We start from the raw sequence: 16708 nt of genomic DNA on the forward strand, positions 1-16708 counted from the left end.
AACAGCTTTTCATTTTGTTTTGAGAGGAGAGCATGTGCCTGCGCACAAGCATGGCAGGGGAGGGAGTGTGCAGGGAGGGGGCAGAGGGAGAGAGAGAATCTTAAGCAGCCTACATGCCCAACAGAGCCTGATAAGGGGCTTGATCTCACAGCCCTGAGATCATGACCTGGGCCAAAATCAAGAGAGGTACACCCTTAACCAACTGAGCCACCAGGCACCCCAACAGTTTTTTTTTAAAGATTTTATTTATTTATTTGGCAGAGAGAGAGAGGGAAAGCACAAGCAGGGGGAGCAACAGAGGGAGAGGGAGAAGCAAACTCCCCACCAAACAGGGAGCCTGACATGGGGCTCGATCCCAGGACGCAGGAATCATGACCTGAGCCAAACGCAGATGCTTAACCGACTGAGCCACCCAGGCACCCCACCCCAACAGTTTTTTTTATCAAATAATATATTTTGCAAGTATTTCTCCTAGTTTGTGGTTTGTCTTCTCATTCTCTTGATAGTATCTTTTGCAGAGCAGAAATTTTTTTATCACTTTTTTTCATGAATCATGCATGTCTTTGGTGTGGTATTTATAAAGTCATGGATAAACCCAAAGTCATCTAGATTTTCCCCTATATTATCCTTCAGGAGTTAATATAGTTTTGCATTTTTAATTTAGGTCTGTGACCATTTTAAGTTAATTTTTGTGACAAGCATAAGATCTGTACCTAGTATCTTTTGTTTTGTTTTGTTTTGGATTTTTTTGGCATGTGAATGTCCAGTTGTTCCAGCACCATTTGTTGAAAGTCTTATTTTTCTCCATTGTATTGCATTTGCTCCTTTGTGAAAGACCAGTTGACTATAGGGGCGCCTGGGTGGCTCAGTCAGTTAAGCATCTGACTCTTGATTTCAGCTCAGGTCAGGATCTCAGGGTCCTGGGATAGAGCCTTGCATTGGGCTCCCCACTGAGCAGGGGTCTCCTTCTCCCTCTGTCCCCCGCAACTCACGTATGTGCTCTCTCTCTCACTCTCGCTATCTCCCTCTAAAATAAATAAATACATCTTTAAAAAAAAAGACCAGTTGACTATAATCATGTGGGTCTATTTTTGGACTCTCTATTCTGTTCCACTGACCTATTTGTCTATTATTTTGCCAGTACTTAATTAATGTAGCTTTAAAGGGAGTCTTGAAGTTGAGTAATGTCAATACTCCAACTTTATTCTTCTCCTTCAGTATTGTGTTGGCTATTATGGACTCTTGCTTATCCATATAAATTTTAGAATCAGTGTATTGGTATCCACAAAATAACTTGCTGGGATTTTAACTGGAATTGCAATGAATCAAGTTGTAAAGAACTGACATCTTGACAATGTTGAGTCCTCCTATCCATGAACATGGACTATCTCTCCACTTAGTTAGTTCTTTGATTTTATTCATCAGAGTTTTGTAGTTTTCCTCATACAGATCTTGCACATATTTTGTTAGATTATACCTAAGTATTTCATTTGGGGGGTGCTAATGTAAATGGTATTGTTTTTAATTTCAAATTCCACTTGAGCATTGTTAGTATATTAGGGAAGCAATTAGCTTTTCTATATTAACCTTGTATCCTGAAACCTTGCTGTAATGGCTCATTAGTTCCAGGAGCTTTTTGTCAATTCTTATGGATTTTCTACATAGATGATCATTTCATCAACAGACAAAAGTTTTGTTTTTTCATTTCTAATACGGAAAACTTTTATATCCTTTCTTGTCTTATTCCATTAGTTAGGATTTCCAGTACAATGTGGAAAAGCAGTGCTGAGAGGGGACATCTTTGCTTTGTTCCTGATTTTAATGGGAAAGTTTCTCACCATTAAGTATGATGTTAGATGTAGGGGGTTTTGTAGATATTCTTTATCAAGCCGAGGAAATTCTCTATTCCTAGTTAACTGAGAGATTTTTTAAAATCATGAATGGGTGTTAATTTTGTCAAATGCTTTTCTGCATCTAATATGATCATGTGATTTTTCTTCTTTAGCCTGCTGATGTGATGGATTACATTAATTGATATTTGAATGTTGAACCATCTTTGCGTACCTGGGTTAAATTCCACTTGGCCATGTATATAATTCATTCTATACATTGTTGGATTCAATTTGCTAATATTTTGCTGAAGAGTTTTGCGTCTTTGCAAATGAGAGGTATTGTGTATAGTTTCTTTTCTTGTAATATCTTTGTCTGATTTTGGCTTTAGAGTCATTCTGGCCTTATAGAATGAGTTAGGCAGTATTCTCTCTGCTTCTACTCTCTGAAAGAGATTGTAGAGAAATGGTTTAATTTCTGCTTGATTATTCTTCTAATGTCTGTGGGATTTATGGTCATGTTCCCCTTTCATTTCTGATATTAGTAATTTATCTCTTCTCTTCTTGTCTCTTCCCTCCCTTCCCTTCCCTCCCCCCCTTCTTCTGTTCTCTCCTCTCCTCCTTTCTCCTCTCCTCTTCTTTTCTTCAGTTATCCTAGACAGAGTCTCAGCAATTTCATTGCTTTTCCCATTGATTTTCTATTTTCAATATACATTCAGTAGTTTAAATTTCCCTATAAGCATTGCTTTTGTTGCATTCCACAAATTTTGATAAGCTATGTTTTCATTTTCATTTACTTCAATATTTTTTTTAGAGAGAGATAATCCCAAGCAGACTCCATGTCCAGCACAGAGCCAGTTGTGTGGCTCAATCTCAAGACCCTGAGATCATTACCTGAGCTGAAATCAAGAGTCAGACACCTAACTGACTGAGCTACCCAGGTGCCCTTAGTTCAATTTTTTAACTTAATCTCCCTGAGGTTTCTTCTTTGTTCTATGTGTTATTAAGAAGTGTGTTGTTTAGACTGCAGAGATGGTGTAACATGTATTTACAGAAGTGGTTGTCTCCAGGATGAATCTTCAATGTGTCTGCCTCTCCAGTGTCTCTTACATTTTGGATTTTTCTCTTTTATTTCCATATATTTTTATACTCCATAAAATATAAATACTTTGAAGGTAAGCCAATATCTTATTTATCTTAGTATTCCCTGCATCTGTCATAGGACCTGGCTATAATAGGGCTAATATATATTTGCTGAATAAGTGAATTCAGAATCTGAATACAAGCTCATTCCAGACCATGTAAAATATATTCCTACTTTTGAAAGGATTAAATGATATATAGATTCTGTAAGATAATTCGGTAATTATTTACCAAGAAAAAAAAGTGTGGGAGCGCCTGGGTGGCTCAGTTGGTTAAGCATCTGCCTTCGGCTCAGGTCATGATCTCAGGGTCCTGGGGTAGAGCCCCTCATTGGGCTCCTTGCTCAGTGGGGAGTCTGCTTCTCCCTCTCCCTCTGCCCAACTCCCACTCATGCTTGCTTTCTCTCTTTCTCAAATAAATAAAATCTTTTTCAAAAAAATGTGTGTTGTTTAGTTTCCAAGTATTTGGGGATTTTTCTAGCTATTCTGTTATTAATTACTTATTTTTTGAAATTTTTAAAATTTTTGTTCTGTTACTAATTTCTATTTTAATTCCATTGGAGTCCGAGAGCAGTTGTATGATTTTTATTCTTTTAAACTTGTTAAGGGGTGTTTGTGTGTTTTATGGCCCAGAAAGTGGTCTACCTTGGTGAATGTTCCATGTGAGCTTGAGAAGAATATGTATTCTGCTCTTATCGGATGAAATGGACTATAGATGTCCATTATATCCAGCTTATTGATGGTGTTATTGAGTTCAACTGTGTCTTTAATGATTTTCTGCCTGCAGGGCCTGTCCATTTCTGACGGAGGGGACCTTGAAGTGTCTAACTATGACAGTGGATTCGTCTGTTTCTCCTTGCAGTTCTCTCAGGTTTGCCTCACATCGTTTCAGTCTTTGTTGTCAGGTACATACCCGTTAAGAATTATTAGGTTTTGTTGAAGAGTTGACCATAGGGTTCTTTTTAATTGTGTGTTTTTAAACTAAACTTTTTCTTTTCTGAAATAATTGTAGATTCACATGCACTGATAAATAATATAGAGAAATCCCATGTACCCTTTATCCAGTTTCCCCCAATGGTAAGATCTTGCAAAATTATAGTGTAATATCACAACCAGGATATTGATACAACTGCAATCCACTGATTCAAAGCAGGTTCCCCGGTTTTACTTATAGTCGTGTGTGTGTGTGTGTGTGTGTGTGTGTGTGTGTGTGTGTAGTTAGCTCCATGTACTGTAATCCCACGTGTAGGTTCATGTATCCACCACAGTCAAGATCAAGAACAATTCCATCATCACCAATATCCTTCAAGTTGCCTTTTCATATACACACCCATCTCCCCTCTCTCCTCCTCTTGCCCCAGTCCATAACTTCTCATTCCCTAATTTTGTCATTTCAAGAATATTATATAAATGGGTAAAGGATCTGAATAGATATTTCTGCAAATAATATGTACAAATGACCAGAAACCGCAACATCATCAGCCATCAGAGAAGTGCAAAGCAGAGCCATATCAGATACCACTTCCCACCTGCAAGGATGGCTATTATCACAAAGACAGTGTTGGCAGGGATATGGAGAAATTGGGAGAGTGAAATGATGCAGCTGCTTGAGAAACAATCTGGCAGATTCTCAAAAGATTAAATATACAGTGATCATATGACCTAGCAATTCCACTCCTAGGTTTATGCCCCAGAGAAATGAAAACCTATGTTCACACAAAAATTTGCATATGAAGGTTCGTAGCAGCTTTACCATAGTAATCAAAAACTGGAAACCACTCCAAGGTCTATGAACCGATAAGTACATAAACAAATTGTGGTGGGCCCATATGATGCAATGCCACCTCTCAGTAAAAGGGAAGATGCTATTAATACATGAATTAGCCTGTATTAATTTCAAAATAATTATACTGAGTAAAAGAAGATAAGTCCCAAAAAAGAGCATATACATACTGTATTATTTCATATATATATAATTCTAAAAAATGCAAACTAATCTATAGTGACAGAAAACAGATCAATAATTTTTGGGGAGTGGATAGGGGAATAAGTAGGAAGGGAGAAAAGGGTTATAAAAAGGATGAAGGGTATGTTCATGATCTTGATTGTGGTCATGGTTTCACAGGTGCGTACGTATGTCAAAACTTATCAAAGTGTATACTTTAAATACATATAGTTTATTATATTTCAATTATATCTCAACGACGTGTTCTGTAAGTACACCTTTAAAGAGCATAATTCTAAAAACCCCTATAATCATACAAATTCCTCTTCTTCCATGTTCTCATGTCTTTATACATGTTTGTGTTTTTGCCTCTGAAAATCAGAATGTTTTACTTTCTCCACTTAAGACTATTTCAATGATTATTTCTTAACTTACCCTTCATTATCATTTTTTTCAGGTTCTTATTTTTTTAATACGTGAACTTTTACATTAAAATAGAAAATACAAGCAGAAACGTGCACAAATTAGGAGTATACATCTCAATGAATTATCGCAAAGTGAACACACCCGTAAGACCTTGCTTTGAAAACAAGGACCTCTGTTTTTGAGGGGTAGTATTTGGGGTTGAACAATCCACTGTGCACTGTCAAAGATAAACGCAGCAGGGCGTCAGTCAGAGTGGTGAAAACAGATTTTCTTCAAGAACGACTGACAGTGGAGGAAAGAGCTGAGCGTCATTCTGACTTGTGCAGAGGTGATGGGAGGGTTTTAAAGGAAGATGGAGGGAGCAGCGAGGGGACAGAATGAACAGAATCAGGGAAGGGAAAATTACTAAAACCTGGGTGAGCCTGTTTTTCTGTGTGAAAACCATCTGCGTTTGTTAACTACTACTTACTGAAGTTAGCTTCCTACCCACCCACAGAAACTAGGAGACAAATGGCCTATTTTCAGGTGTTGATTGAAACAAACCGTAAATGCTTTTGGCAGCCTTGAGTTTTGTCAGGCAGGCACCTTAGAAACTGTTAATGTCGGTTCACGTTTTTTACAGCCAAGGTTGAGGCTGAGTCAAGAAGAGGGCTCAAAGGAGGCCGGCCAGAGTTTGGTCAGGGAGGGAATCTTTGCCAGCACAACTCTCCCACAGATGTAAGTGCTTTCAAAATCATCCTGGGTCCCCTTCTACTGAACATCATGGGTCCCTTTCCCTTTCCTCCAATTAGGATAAGAAAAAAAAAAAATAGCTCAGTGCCTTTCCAAATGCCCCATCCCATGAAAACCACCACACTAGATAATGTCTAATACACCTTTGAGCTTTGCAGTCCTACAGTAATACCACAAGCCGTTTTGTCTCCATTGGAAGATAGAGCCAAAGAAACAGGCTGAAAAGACAGTATGCAGAAATGTTGGACAGGGAATGGAGGATGTAGGAGGTTGTGGCCCTTCCTCCCCTGTAAGTCTTCCCGTCAAATGCATACTCCCTTGCCTGAATCACTTTGTACAAATTCCCAGGGAGCAAAGCAAGGAAATGGGTGGACCCCGGAGCAAACCCTAATTCCAGTTCTTCCATTTGACTTTATTTCTGTAAGCAACTTAGCCTCTCTTAGCCTCAGTTTTCTTACTTGTCTGGGAGATAATGCCCACTATTAAATGAACAAATGTGTATAAAGTAGCCAGCACATGATAAAGTCTAATAATGGTGAGCTCTCCTCCCTAAGGGGGTGAGATAGCCCGGTGCTTTTAAGGTCTTCTCCCAGTATGAATTCCATTTTCCAGTGCGCCAATAGGGTTCTCTCAAGCTCAAAATCAAGGCCGACAAATGAAAACCTTTAGAAAACGAAACTGTAGTAGCAGACTGCAGCTATTTTTCTATAAAAAGGACAATTTTACACTCATTCATATAAAGCTTTCAATACATACTGTTGAAAGCTTACCATGTGCCAGGCACTAGGGTTAAACCCAGACGAAACAGTCTGTACCCTGAAGGAACTCACAGATCACTGGCAGATCCAAAAAGTTAGGTCAAGTTGTACCACAGGGCTAAGTGCCACCAGAAGGGAATATAGGGCAAGATGGAGGCAGGAAGGTAACGGGCGACACCCTCCAGAGCAGGGTTTGCCCTGCGAACACTGGAGATGAGACCATATCAGGAAGAAAGAAAAATCTGTGCAAAGGCCTAGAGGCATCCAGCACCCTGTTTTCAGAGAACTGAGACCAGAGCTGTGGTGAGAAGTGGGAGGTGAGGGAGGTAGGAAAGGAGGGGGCATATTGTTAACTGCCAATTACCAAGACCACTATAGCCCGTTCAAGCAGGAAAGGAATTTACTGAAACATACTGGGTGGGATGACTGTATATTTTCTTGCCCCGTTTAAGAGGGAAAGGGCGCAATTTTTAATTATGCCTGACAGGATAATGTGTGCAGGAGACACCCAGGGAGTTGTTAACAGGAGGGTGCTGCCTGAGGCTGGGAAATCGAGAGACCGCCCAGGCCTGTAGTGTCCAGCTGGGCGCTAGACACCGGACGAGAATCCCCATCACTGCTGCCCAGGAAGTGCCCTTGATGGCATTACCAGCTTCCAGAAATGGGCACCTCTGATTGGCGGAGCCTACTTCACACACCTGCTACCAAGTGAAGGGAAACTAGGAAAATAAATACGAGGACACCATCACCTACTGGCTGTGAGGCTTTGGGCAAATTAGGTCACTTCCCTGTACCTCTATTTCCTCCTGTATAAGATGGCAAGGATAAGAACACTAGCCGCCTCGACAGTTGGCGTGATGTTGACATGAAATGGTGTGGAAAGAGCTTAGACCTGTGCCTGGCACAGGATAGCACTACGTAAGATTGTGTGATTATTATCGTTATCCCTTAGGGAGGCAGCATTCGTAAGATAAGAAATTGTCTCAAAGAAAGGAAGTGTTTTGAAGGGGCCCAAAGGAATGACAAATGTCCACTACTCCTTGATTCAGTGCTGAAAAATGTAACAAAATGAATTATTCCACTCATTTCTTTATTCAATAAAAATGTCAGTGTCTGGAGAGCCTGGGCGGCTCAGTTGGTTAAGTGTCTGCCTTTGGCTCAGGTCATGATCTCGGGGTCCTGGGATCGAGCCCCTGCGTCTGAATCCCTGCTCAGCGTGGAGTCTGCTTCCCCCTCTCCCTCTGCCCCTCCTCCTGCTCATTCTCTCTCTCTCTCTCTCTCAAGTAAACAAAGAAATAAAATATTTTTTAAAAGTTGGCAGTGTCCATGGGGCTGAAGATACAGATAATGCCTTATCTTTTCATTTACATAAATCAAGTCAAGTTTAGTGGAAGCTCCACCCATCAAGATTGGTAAAAAGCACTATATTGACCTTCTTTGTGGGGGAGGAACTCCGTATACTTCCTTAGTATTAAACAAGAGCCCCAGAAAGTCGTGGGGCCATGTCGATGGCCCTCTGTCTATAGCTGTTGCTGCTGTGGTGCTCTGTGTGGGTCCCCAGGTCTGTGGAGGCTGCTTGCAGGTGGGATACTTAGCCCTATCAGCATCCAACATAGTCTGGAGGTCTTCCCTGAGCTTTGCAAAGCCATGGGTTTGGGAGGCTCTCACTCCATGTACACAGGGAACCATGCCTTCAAGGGGCAGGCTCTCTAAGGCTCTGCGGGCTGCATGGCCCAGACCCAGGGCCATACTTGGAACTTGCACCAACCACTGTTCTCCTGTGGGCTCCCTGTCCCCCAACTGCTCCTGGTGGTGAGCGTGAGGGCGAGGGACTGGAAGGAAGAAAAAAGGAGATGAAAGCAAGCAAGCAGAAGCCCCCATTCAACCCCTGCCAGGGCCTCCATGCAAGACGCAGCCTGCCCAGCTCCTGGAGAGAGGTTGTTGAACCGCACTCAGCAAAGGAAATAGTACCTAGAGCAACGGAATATTCCCTTGATATGCTACTTTCATAGTGAGATGTGGCTGAAAAGGTTTTGGACCAGACAGAGATGTCTTTAAAGTTCCTTTATTTATAAAGTTACCCAGCTGGAAAGGGATTTGGCTCAGCAAAGTAGATAGATAGCTGGGAAAGAAAAAACCTTCTGTGTATATTTGGGTGGGTTGAGACCTGTTGGACAACCAGGGGCAGTTGTTAACTACCCCCTGGGCGGTATGGAAAGCCCAGACCTTCAGGACTCAGAGGCCTGGCTGCCCTCTTGGCAAGAAAGGAAATGCGGTTCATTCCTTTGTGGTGAATCCAATTCCGAAAAGGAAAAAAAAAAAAAGAATGAAAGAAAGTTTTTCTCAATAGGTTATTCTACCACATGACGAACCACAGGAGTCTGGACTTTCTCCTATTGGGAAAGGGAGCTTTAAAGCATTTAAGTAGGGAATACACACGACTGTATTTCAGTTTCAGAATATGTGTCCTGGTTCATACTGCATCTTTTATTTTTAAATAAGCTTTTTTGAATTTTGAGATAATTTTAGATTCATACCCAGTTCCAAGAAATAAGAAGGATCTTGTGTACCTTTTTTCCAGTTTCCCCATGGTAACATCTTGCAAAACTATAGTATAATACCACATCAGGATGCTGACAAGTGATACAGTCAAGATAGAGAAAAGTTCCATCACCATAGGGATTTCTCATATTGCCCCCCTATTTTAGAATTTATTCATTTATTTGAGAGAGAACGTGTGCACGAGTGAGCGAGCAGCTGGGTAGAGGCAGAGGGAGAAGAAGAGAGAGAATATTGAGCAGACTCCCCACTGAGGGCTCTCTCTCACTCTCTCCCTCCCTCCCTCTCTCTCTCTCTAAAAAAAAAAAAAAAAAAAATCACAGATGGCTCGGCACCCCTCCTAGAGTGTCTGATTTAGTAGACCTGGGTGAAACCTGAACATTTGCATTTCTAACAAGCACTCCGGTGATGCAAATGATGGTGGTCCAAGTGCCATACTTTGAAAATCACAGTTCTAGAGTATATTACCTAAAAATGGTATTGCTGGGCCATACATTATAAGCATTTCTTTAACAATTAATAGACAATCCCAAGCTGCCATCCAGTCAGTGTACCCTCAACTAAATTTTAAGGGATAAAAGAATATACCACCCAAAGAAAACATTAAAAGTACGGAGCAACAAATGTAACAAAGAAAGTAGCAACACGAAAGAGGAAGTGCTCTGAATTCTTGTGGTTGGAAGGCGGGGCAGGAAGCTGAGTAACAGTAATATTTATGACCTCTGATACCTCCACACCAAAGCACAGAGTATGAATGATGAAGTAATTTTGAGATTCTCCCAAAAAAACAAAGAGTAATACTAGGTATGTATAGTTTATACTATACTGAGATACCATAGAACAGGACTTGTGGCAAGAAGTAGCTCTAGAAGGGTATTCTTTCTTCCGAAGAAATAGGGAGAGGGAGATAGGGTCTTGAATGTCAGTTCTCAGCCTCATCTCTCACTCCATTCCCCTTTGTTCTCCGTGGCAGCCACCATGGCCTCCTCTAATTCTTTGAATGAAACCTCCTCCCTCCTACTGCAGGGTCTTTGTTCTTGCTGATTCCTCTGTATGGAACACTTCCTCTGTCTGTTTGTACGCTGACCAAGTTAATTCCCATTTATCCTTAAGGTCTCAGATCTAATTTGACCTCAATAGAAAAACCTTCCCTAATCTTCCAGACTAGATCAAATCTCACCGTCATAACTTCTCAACACACAATGCATCTCTCCTTCATAGCACTTATTACAGTTGGAATTTTACATTTACTTATGTGTTTATAGGATTCATGAATATATTACCCTCCAGCCTGCTAATCCCTAGGAGAGCTGGGCATGTGTCTTTTTTGAGTAAGCATTGTAATGTCAGCACCAACTTTGTCTGAACCTGAGACTAAAAGTGCAATGGGAAACATTCTGAAGAGGAAAATAGGGAGGAAACAGAAGTACTTTCAGGACATCACACACTAGCGTGTCACAGATGGCAATGATGGGTTCCTGTTTGAACAACCGTATCAAGAGGACTGGCTACTAGATCTCTGATCCCCTGGAGAAAAGTTTCTATTGGCGTATTATAGGTTCTATAGGAGATCCAGTCATATTCAATATTTGAACAAGACAAGACATATACAATATTTGAACAAGACATATGCAAACAAGACTTGTTTGCAGGTGATATGAAAGTCAAAAGGTTTACAGTATAGACTGTGTCAGAATTCAGGTTAAAAATAATACCAATGAAGAGGTGGCTGGGTGGCTCAGTCAGTTAAGTGTCCAACTCTTGATTTCAGCTCAGGTCATGATCTCAGGGTTGTGAGATTGAGCCTCATGTTGGGCTCCACGCTGGGCACATGGAGCCTGCTGTGTTCTCTCTCATCCTTTTTCTCTGCTCCTCCCCCATGCACCTGCACTCTCTAAAATATCACTCTCTCTCTAAAATAACAACAACAATAATACCAATGGAAATACTAAGCCAAAACAGAAAGAGAAAGCCAAAACATCGTTGCAAATACATGATATGGAAGGGAAGCTGGGTTTGACTAGTTTGTGTAAAAAGAAAAAAAAACTTGATTGCTGACCACATATTCATTATGAACCAATGTTGTGAAAAATCTGGTAACTGGTAAAAATCTAACTGGTAGAAATCTAACTGTCCAGAGGAGGGGAGGTGATGGGCTCACTTTCCTGGTGCCCCCTCAAGCACTGTGTCTGTCTAGTTCTTAGAGCCAATCTGGCATGAGAATCTCTGATCATCTACAGATATCGGAAATCATAGCTAATTATAAATTATATTAATTACTTTTGGATTAAAATTTTAAAATGTTTACAGCAAAAAGAAAAATTGTTTTTAATATAGTCCGCATATAACTTAATATTTGATGTGGTGTGGCACTGGACCTCCAGAAGTAAGAGATTTTAAAAGGGCTTTAGGGAAATGGAAGGAGCTCCAATGAGGCATAAAGAAAGGAGATGGCAAGAGAGAGAGTTCTAGGGGAAAAGGAGATGCCTGCTCAGCGGCTGCTGTGTGCCAGCGCTGCTCCAAGAGCTGAGGATCCCAAAGTAAAAGTCCGGGCTCCCTTAAGGAGGGCACCTTCTCGTAAGGAATCAGTTAAGTTAAATGAAACGAAGAAGTGTAGTGTTATTAAGGAGGTGTGCGCGCTGGCTGGTCAAAAAGGTGTGGCGAGTACTCCCATTGGGATGGCAACTGGGAAGGCTTCTCTGAGGAGGTGACACTTGATCGGAGCAGAGGCAGAGGGGAGAAAAGCAGTGTAGAGTAAGTTGAAGAAACATCAAGAACGCGATAAGGCAAGGAGAGGAAGGGAAAAGAGGAAGGGCTCGATGCGATCGACGCTCCGGCATCCGGCGTCGACTGCTAAGGTCTGCGCGCGGTCCCCACCCCCTGCCTTCCCCTGTCTCCTCCCCTCCCCGCGCCTCCACCGCCCGCCCGGCCTGCACGAGCTCTGAGGCTGCCGGCTCGCGGCAGACGCCATGTACCGGCTCCTGTCAGCCGTGACGGCCCGGCCTGCGACCCCCGGGGGCTGGGCCTGGGGCCGCGGGCGGCGCGGGGCACACCAGCGCTCCGGGCTGCCGCCGCTCGGCCCCGGCTGGGTTGGGGGTCTCGGGCTGGGGCTGGGGCTGGCACTCGGGGTGAAGCTGGCGGGCGGGCTGAGGGGCGCGGCCCCCGCGCAGCCCCCAGCAGCCCCCGACCCCGAGGCGTCGCCCCAGGCCGAACCGCTGCTGCCGCAGGAGCAGCCCCTCGCTCCGTGGTCCGCCCAGACCCCGATGCCGCCCCCCTCCCGGCGCTTCGCCAGAGCCATCGACAGCAGCCGCGACCTGCTGCACCGGATCAAGGTGCGGAGACGCGGGCGTAGGCGGCCGGGAAACCAGCGCCGAACCGCCCGCGTCCGCTCGGAACGGGGCCCTTCGGTGGTCATCTCCCGGGCCCGAGCGGACCCCACCTCTGGCGGTGGCATGCCCGCGGCCGGCTTCCGAGAAGGACTTCCCGTTCCCCGACCGCCCGGCCACGGTCAAAACCTCCTGCGGGTTGCCCAAGTCGGGGCGGAGGTCACACCGCCCGCCTCGGGAACCTCCCCTTCGCCCTCAGTGCAGACCAGGCACGCCTCTCATCGTTAGTGCCGGGCCTGGCGGGGCCGAGGTGGGCGGGGCCCTGGCGGAGGGAGGGGGCGGGGCCCTGGCGGAGGGAGGGGCGGGGCCCGAGCGGAGGGAGGGGCGGGGCCCGGGCGGAGGGAGGGGCGGGGCCCGGGCGGAGGGAGGGGCGGGGCCCGGGCGGAGGGAGGGGCGGGGCCCGGGCGGAGGGAGGGGCGGGGCCCGGGCGGAGGGAGGGGCGGGGCCCGGGCGGAGGGAGGGGCGGGGCCCGGGCGGAGGGAGGGGCGGGGCCCCGGGAAGGCCCGGGAGCTGGGCGGGGAGTTGTGCGAAGCTTTTTTGCTGGTCCTTGAACTGTCTGTCCTTTCCCCTTCGCTCGTAGGATGAGGTGGGCGCCCCCGGCATAGTGGTCGGAGTCTCTGTAGATGGAAAAGAAGTCTGGTCAGAAGGTGGGCTCAGAAAAGTGTTATTTACTGGCTTGTTTTGTCCCAGTCGATGAATGAAATTTTGATGTTTTACTGCTAGGAGTGGGTGGCGTGAAATGTTCAGGTTTCGTAAAGCCATACATACTATAGAGAAAACATGTCTAACAGAATAAAGAATCGGGCTTTCTGTAAACAGCAAGATTGAAATGTGACCCTTGGAGTCTTAAAGATGGCTCGTTTCTAAGGACTGGATTTATTGTTCTGAAAGTTGTATATTGAACAGTCTGTTACCTGCGTGTTTGTAGATGACGCTTACCGCTAGGTCAAACGTCAGAAGTTTGTTTTCTTGTTTAATCAACAATTTAATTAACAACTTATTGCGTCCCCTATTCTGTAAAATGCCCTGTACCAAGAACTAGGGCCATTCATGATTCCTTGTCCTTAATGAGTGTACGATCTCCTTTATTACTTTTTTTTTTTTTACCGGGCAGTGTCAGCTGTTTTTTTCAAACCAAAAGGTAGAAGCTTTGGGAAAGAGATTTCTAATCATTTTATGATAATTTTATCAAAACATATTTTATAATTTGATTTACTTACCCATTGCACACAAATAGGGTCCCAGGTTTATAGGAACCCTACTTTTAGAACATGTTTCAGACATCATTTAAAGGAATTAGTACTTTTAAAAGAAGTTGATAGGAGCAATAAGGTTTTGAATTTAAAGAAAAACGATTCTTCCCCCAAGTATAAGTATAGCCTAGTCAGCATACCCAATTTATGAAAAATACTGTAATCAAAAATTACATAAATGTCGGCTTTATGGGTGAGGGCTTTGTTTTTCTGCAAATATTTTTCAGCATAATCTTTATTTACAGTTTAAAAACAATCATTGTATACCTTTTCGTTCTTTTTAGATCTCAGGTCTTATCACTTAGATTTTCACACTCTCAGCCTTCAGGAGATGAAACCAGACTTTTAAAAAATTCTCTAGGAGCTTTGAATTAATAGTCCTTCTTTTTCTGGTTTGCATCTGAGGTAACCTAGATTGGTTATCTAGATTGGGTTTCCAGGACACCTTTTCACATTAACTTTTATTGGGTGGTTATTTTAAGCAATCAAGTGGAAATTCAAAAGTAAATATAATCTGAAGAACAATGATGTTTTCTTTAAAGAACATAGAATAACTTAATGTAAAATGTGGGATAACTAATTGTCTAGATAAACTAAGAAAAAATAGTATCTGAACCAGATAGAAAATTACTATTGTGCACAGAGTGCAATTTCGATTTAGTTATAAAATTAAGTTGTTAGGCTTACTGTTGTCAGAATTACTAAGACTCTCATTCACTCTTAATTAGCTTATAAAAGTGGAATTTCTTTTCCAAAAGATATTCCTTTAGATAAATACATGAGATGTTCTAAGATAGTATTATTTCAGTTTTTGAAGACTCCTTTGACCATGAAGCCTGTTATTAGTGACTTTTTGCTTTTCTTTTTCTAAAGGCTTAGGTTATGCTGATGTTGAGAACCGTGTACCGTGCAAGCCAGAGACCGTTATGAGAATTGCCAGTATCAGCAAAAGCCTTACCATGGTTGCTCTTGCCAAACTGTGGGAAGCCGGGAAACTGGATCTTGACATTCCAGTACAACATTATGTTCCTGAATTCCCAGAAAAAGAATATGAAGGTGAAAAGGTAATAAAACTCACAGTTCATTTTACTGACGACATCTTAAATGGTTTAAAAGGCTTCATAAGATTCTTTGGTTTGTTTTTAACTATTGTTAATGGGTTAAAGGGTTTTTTTTAATTCAGGTGATAATCGATTGGGTATTTCTCTGAAACTTAAAGCTGAAGATGTGTATGGGACACATTTTTCCAGCAGCAGTTTAAAATGGAAAATATTACTGAGGCATGATTCCAAGGCCACTAACTTTTTTTTTTTTAAGATTTTATTAATTTGAGAGAGAGAGTGAGCGAGAGAGAGAGAGAACACAAGCGGGGAGGGAGGGGCAGAGGGAGAGGGAGAAGCAGACTCCTTGCTGAGCAGGGAGTCTGACATGGGGCAGATCCCACATGGGGCTCAATCCCAGCGGGACTTGAGGACCATGACCTGAGACTAAAGGCAGATGCTTAACTGACTGGGCCACCCAGGTGCCCCTATAACTTTTTATTATACAGTTTAATATTGTAATTGAAATTCCATATTTTTACAATTAGGTTTCTGTCACAACAAGATTACTGATTTCCCATTTAAGTGGAATTCGTCATTATGAAAAGGACATGAAAAAGGTGAAAGAAGAGAAAGCTTACAAAGCCTTGAAGATGATGAAAGGGACCATGGAATCTGACCAAGAAAAAGAGTTCAAAGAAAAAGGAGGCAAAAGTAATGAAAAGAGTGACTTTGTTAAAACTAAGATAGAGCAAGATACTGATGCCAAAGGCCGGAACTTAAAACCTGGCAAGAAAAAGAATGATTTTGAACAAGGCGAGTTGTATTTGAAAGAAAAGTTTGAGAATTCAATTGAATCACTAAGATTATTTAAAAATGACCCTTTGTTCTTTAAACCTGGTGAGTGTTAATTCCTTCTCTTAACAAAGTCGTCATTATTAAAGTATTAATTTTCAGAAAATCTGAAATGATCCCATCCCGAGGGCATTGGGTGTGGTTGACGCTTGTGGCGTGGGTTTTGCTGTCAGTCCAATGTGTGCCTTGTCTGCAGTTCTTGACGAAGCCAAGCGTCCAGGTAGCCAGTTGTTTAGATTTAGCCTCAGCGTTCATTTAGTGGGTTTTCCAGATCAAGCTGTTTGTGGAAAATTATGGAGAAATGTTGTAATAAGTGTTTTTCAAATAAAATCTGGACTAAGGAGGGCATGATAAAATATTGCTATTATGTCAGTATTTAGTTAGTGTTTAATTTAGTATTTAAATTGCTCAATTTATTGTGTGCCTTCATTCCTTAAAGAAGTTGGTTTTTATCAACTTAATTTTATTTCCTAAAAGCTGATCTATAAAAATATTTTTTAACATATTTTTTGGTATGATGCCCACCAAAACCACTTTAGTATCTTTCAATTTACCATAGGTTTATGTACTTGTATTCCATTTTCATTTTAAAAGTTTTTACTATGAATAGATATAGGTGTAATTAGTAAGGGCAAAGGAATATATTTATGGATTTTGTCTTAAAATATAAGGTTCCAGTTATTAGTACAGATCACACACTCTGTGTTTCCAGAATCCCGAATGATATAACGGTATGTATTTGAAGTAGTATCTATATTTGAATATGTATTTGTATTTTAATAT

The 16708-nt window shown here is 42.3% G+C and overlaps 1 protein-coding gene across 4 annotated transcripts in view; it reads left to right on the plus strand.

The window, feature by feature from the left end:
• The window catches only part of LACTB (lactamase beta), a 59401-nt gene that overhangs the window by 32005 nt on the left and 10688 nt on the right, over window positions 1–16708 (plus strand). For 2 of the 4 annotated variants that reach the window (XM_057306293.1, XM_048219911.2), the window contains exons 2-6: window positions 2006–2168; window positions 3759–12723; window positions 13358–13424; window positions 14904–15094; window positions 15619–15970. In XM_057306293.1, the coding sequence (XP_057162276.1) occupies window positions 12361–12723; window positions 13358–13424; window positions 14904–15094; window positions 15619–15970 (973 nt within the window). In that variant the 5' untranslated portion in view covers window positions 2006–2168; window positions 3759–12360. Of the gene's footprint in view, window positions 1–2005; window positions 2169–3758; window positions 12724–13357; window positions 13425–14903; window positions 15095–15618; window positions 15971–16708 lie in introns of those variants that run through there. The other 2 variants (XM_057306294.1, XM_057306295.1) reach the window with 2 other exon arrangements.

The sequence above is a fragment of the Ursus arctos genome, unplaced genomic scaffold (assembly GCF_023065955.2).
Source record: "Ursus arctos isolate Adak ecotype North America unplaced genomic scaffold, UrsArc2.0 scaffold_36, whole genome shotgun sequence".
In the NCBI taxonomy this organism is placed as follows: domain Eukaryota; kingdom Metazoa; phylum Chordata; class Mammalia; order Carnivora; family Ursidae; genus Ursus; species Ursus arctos.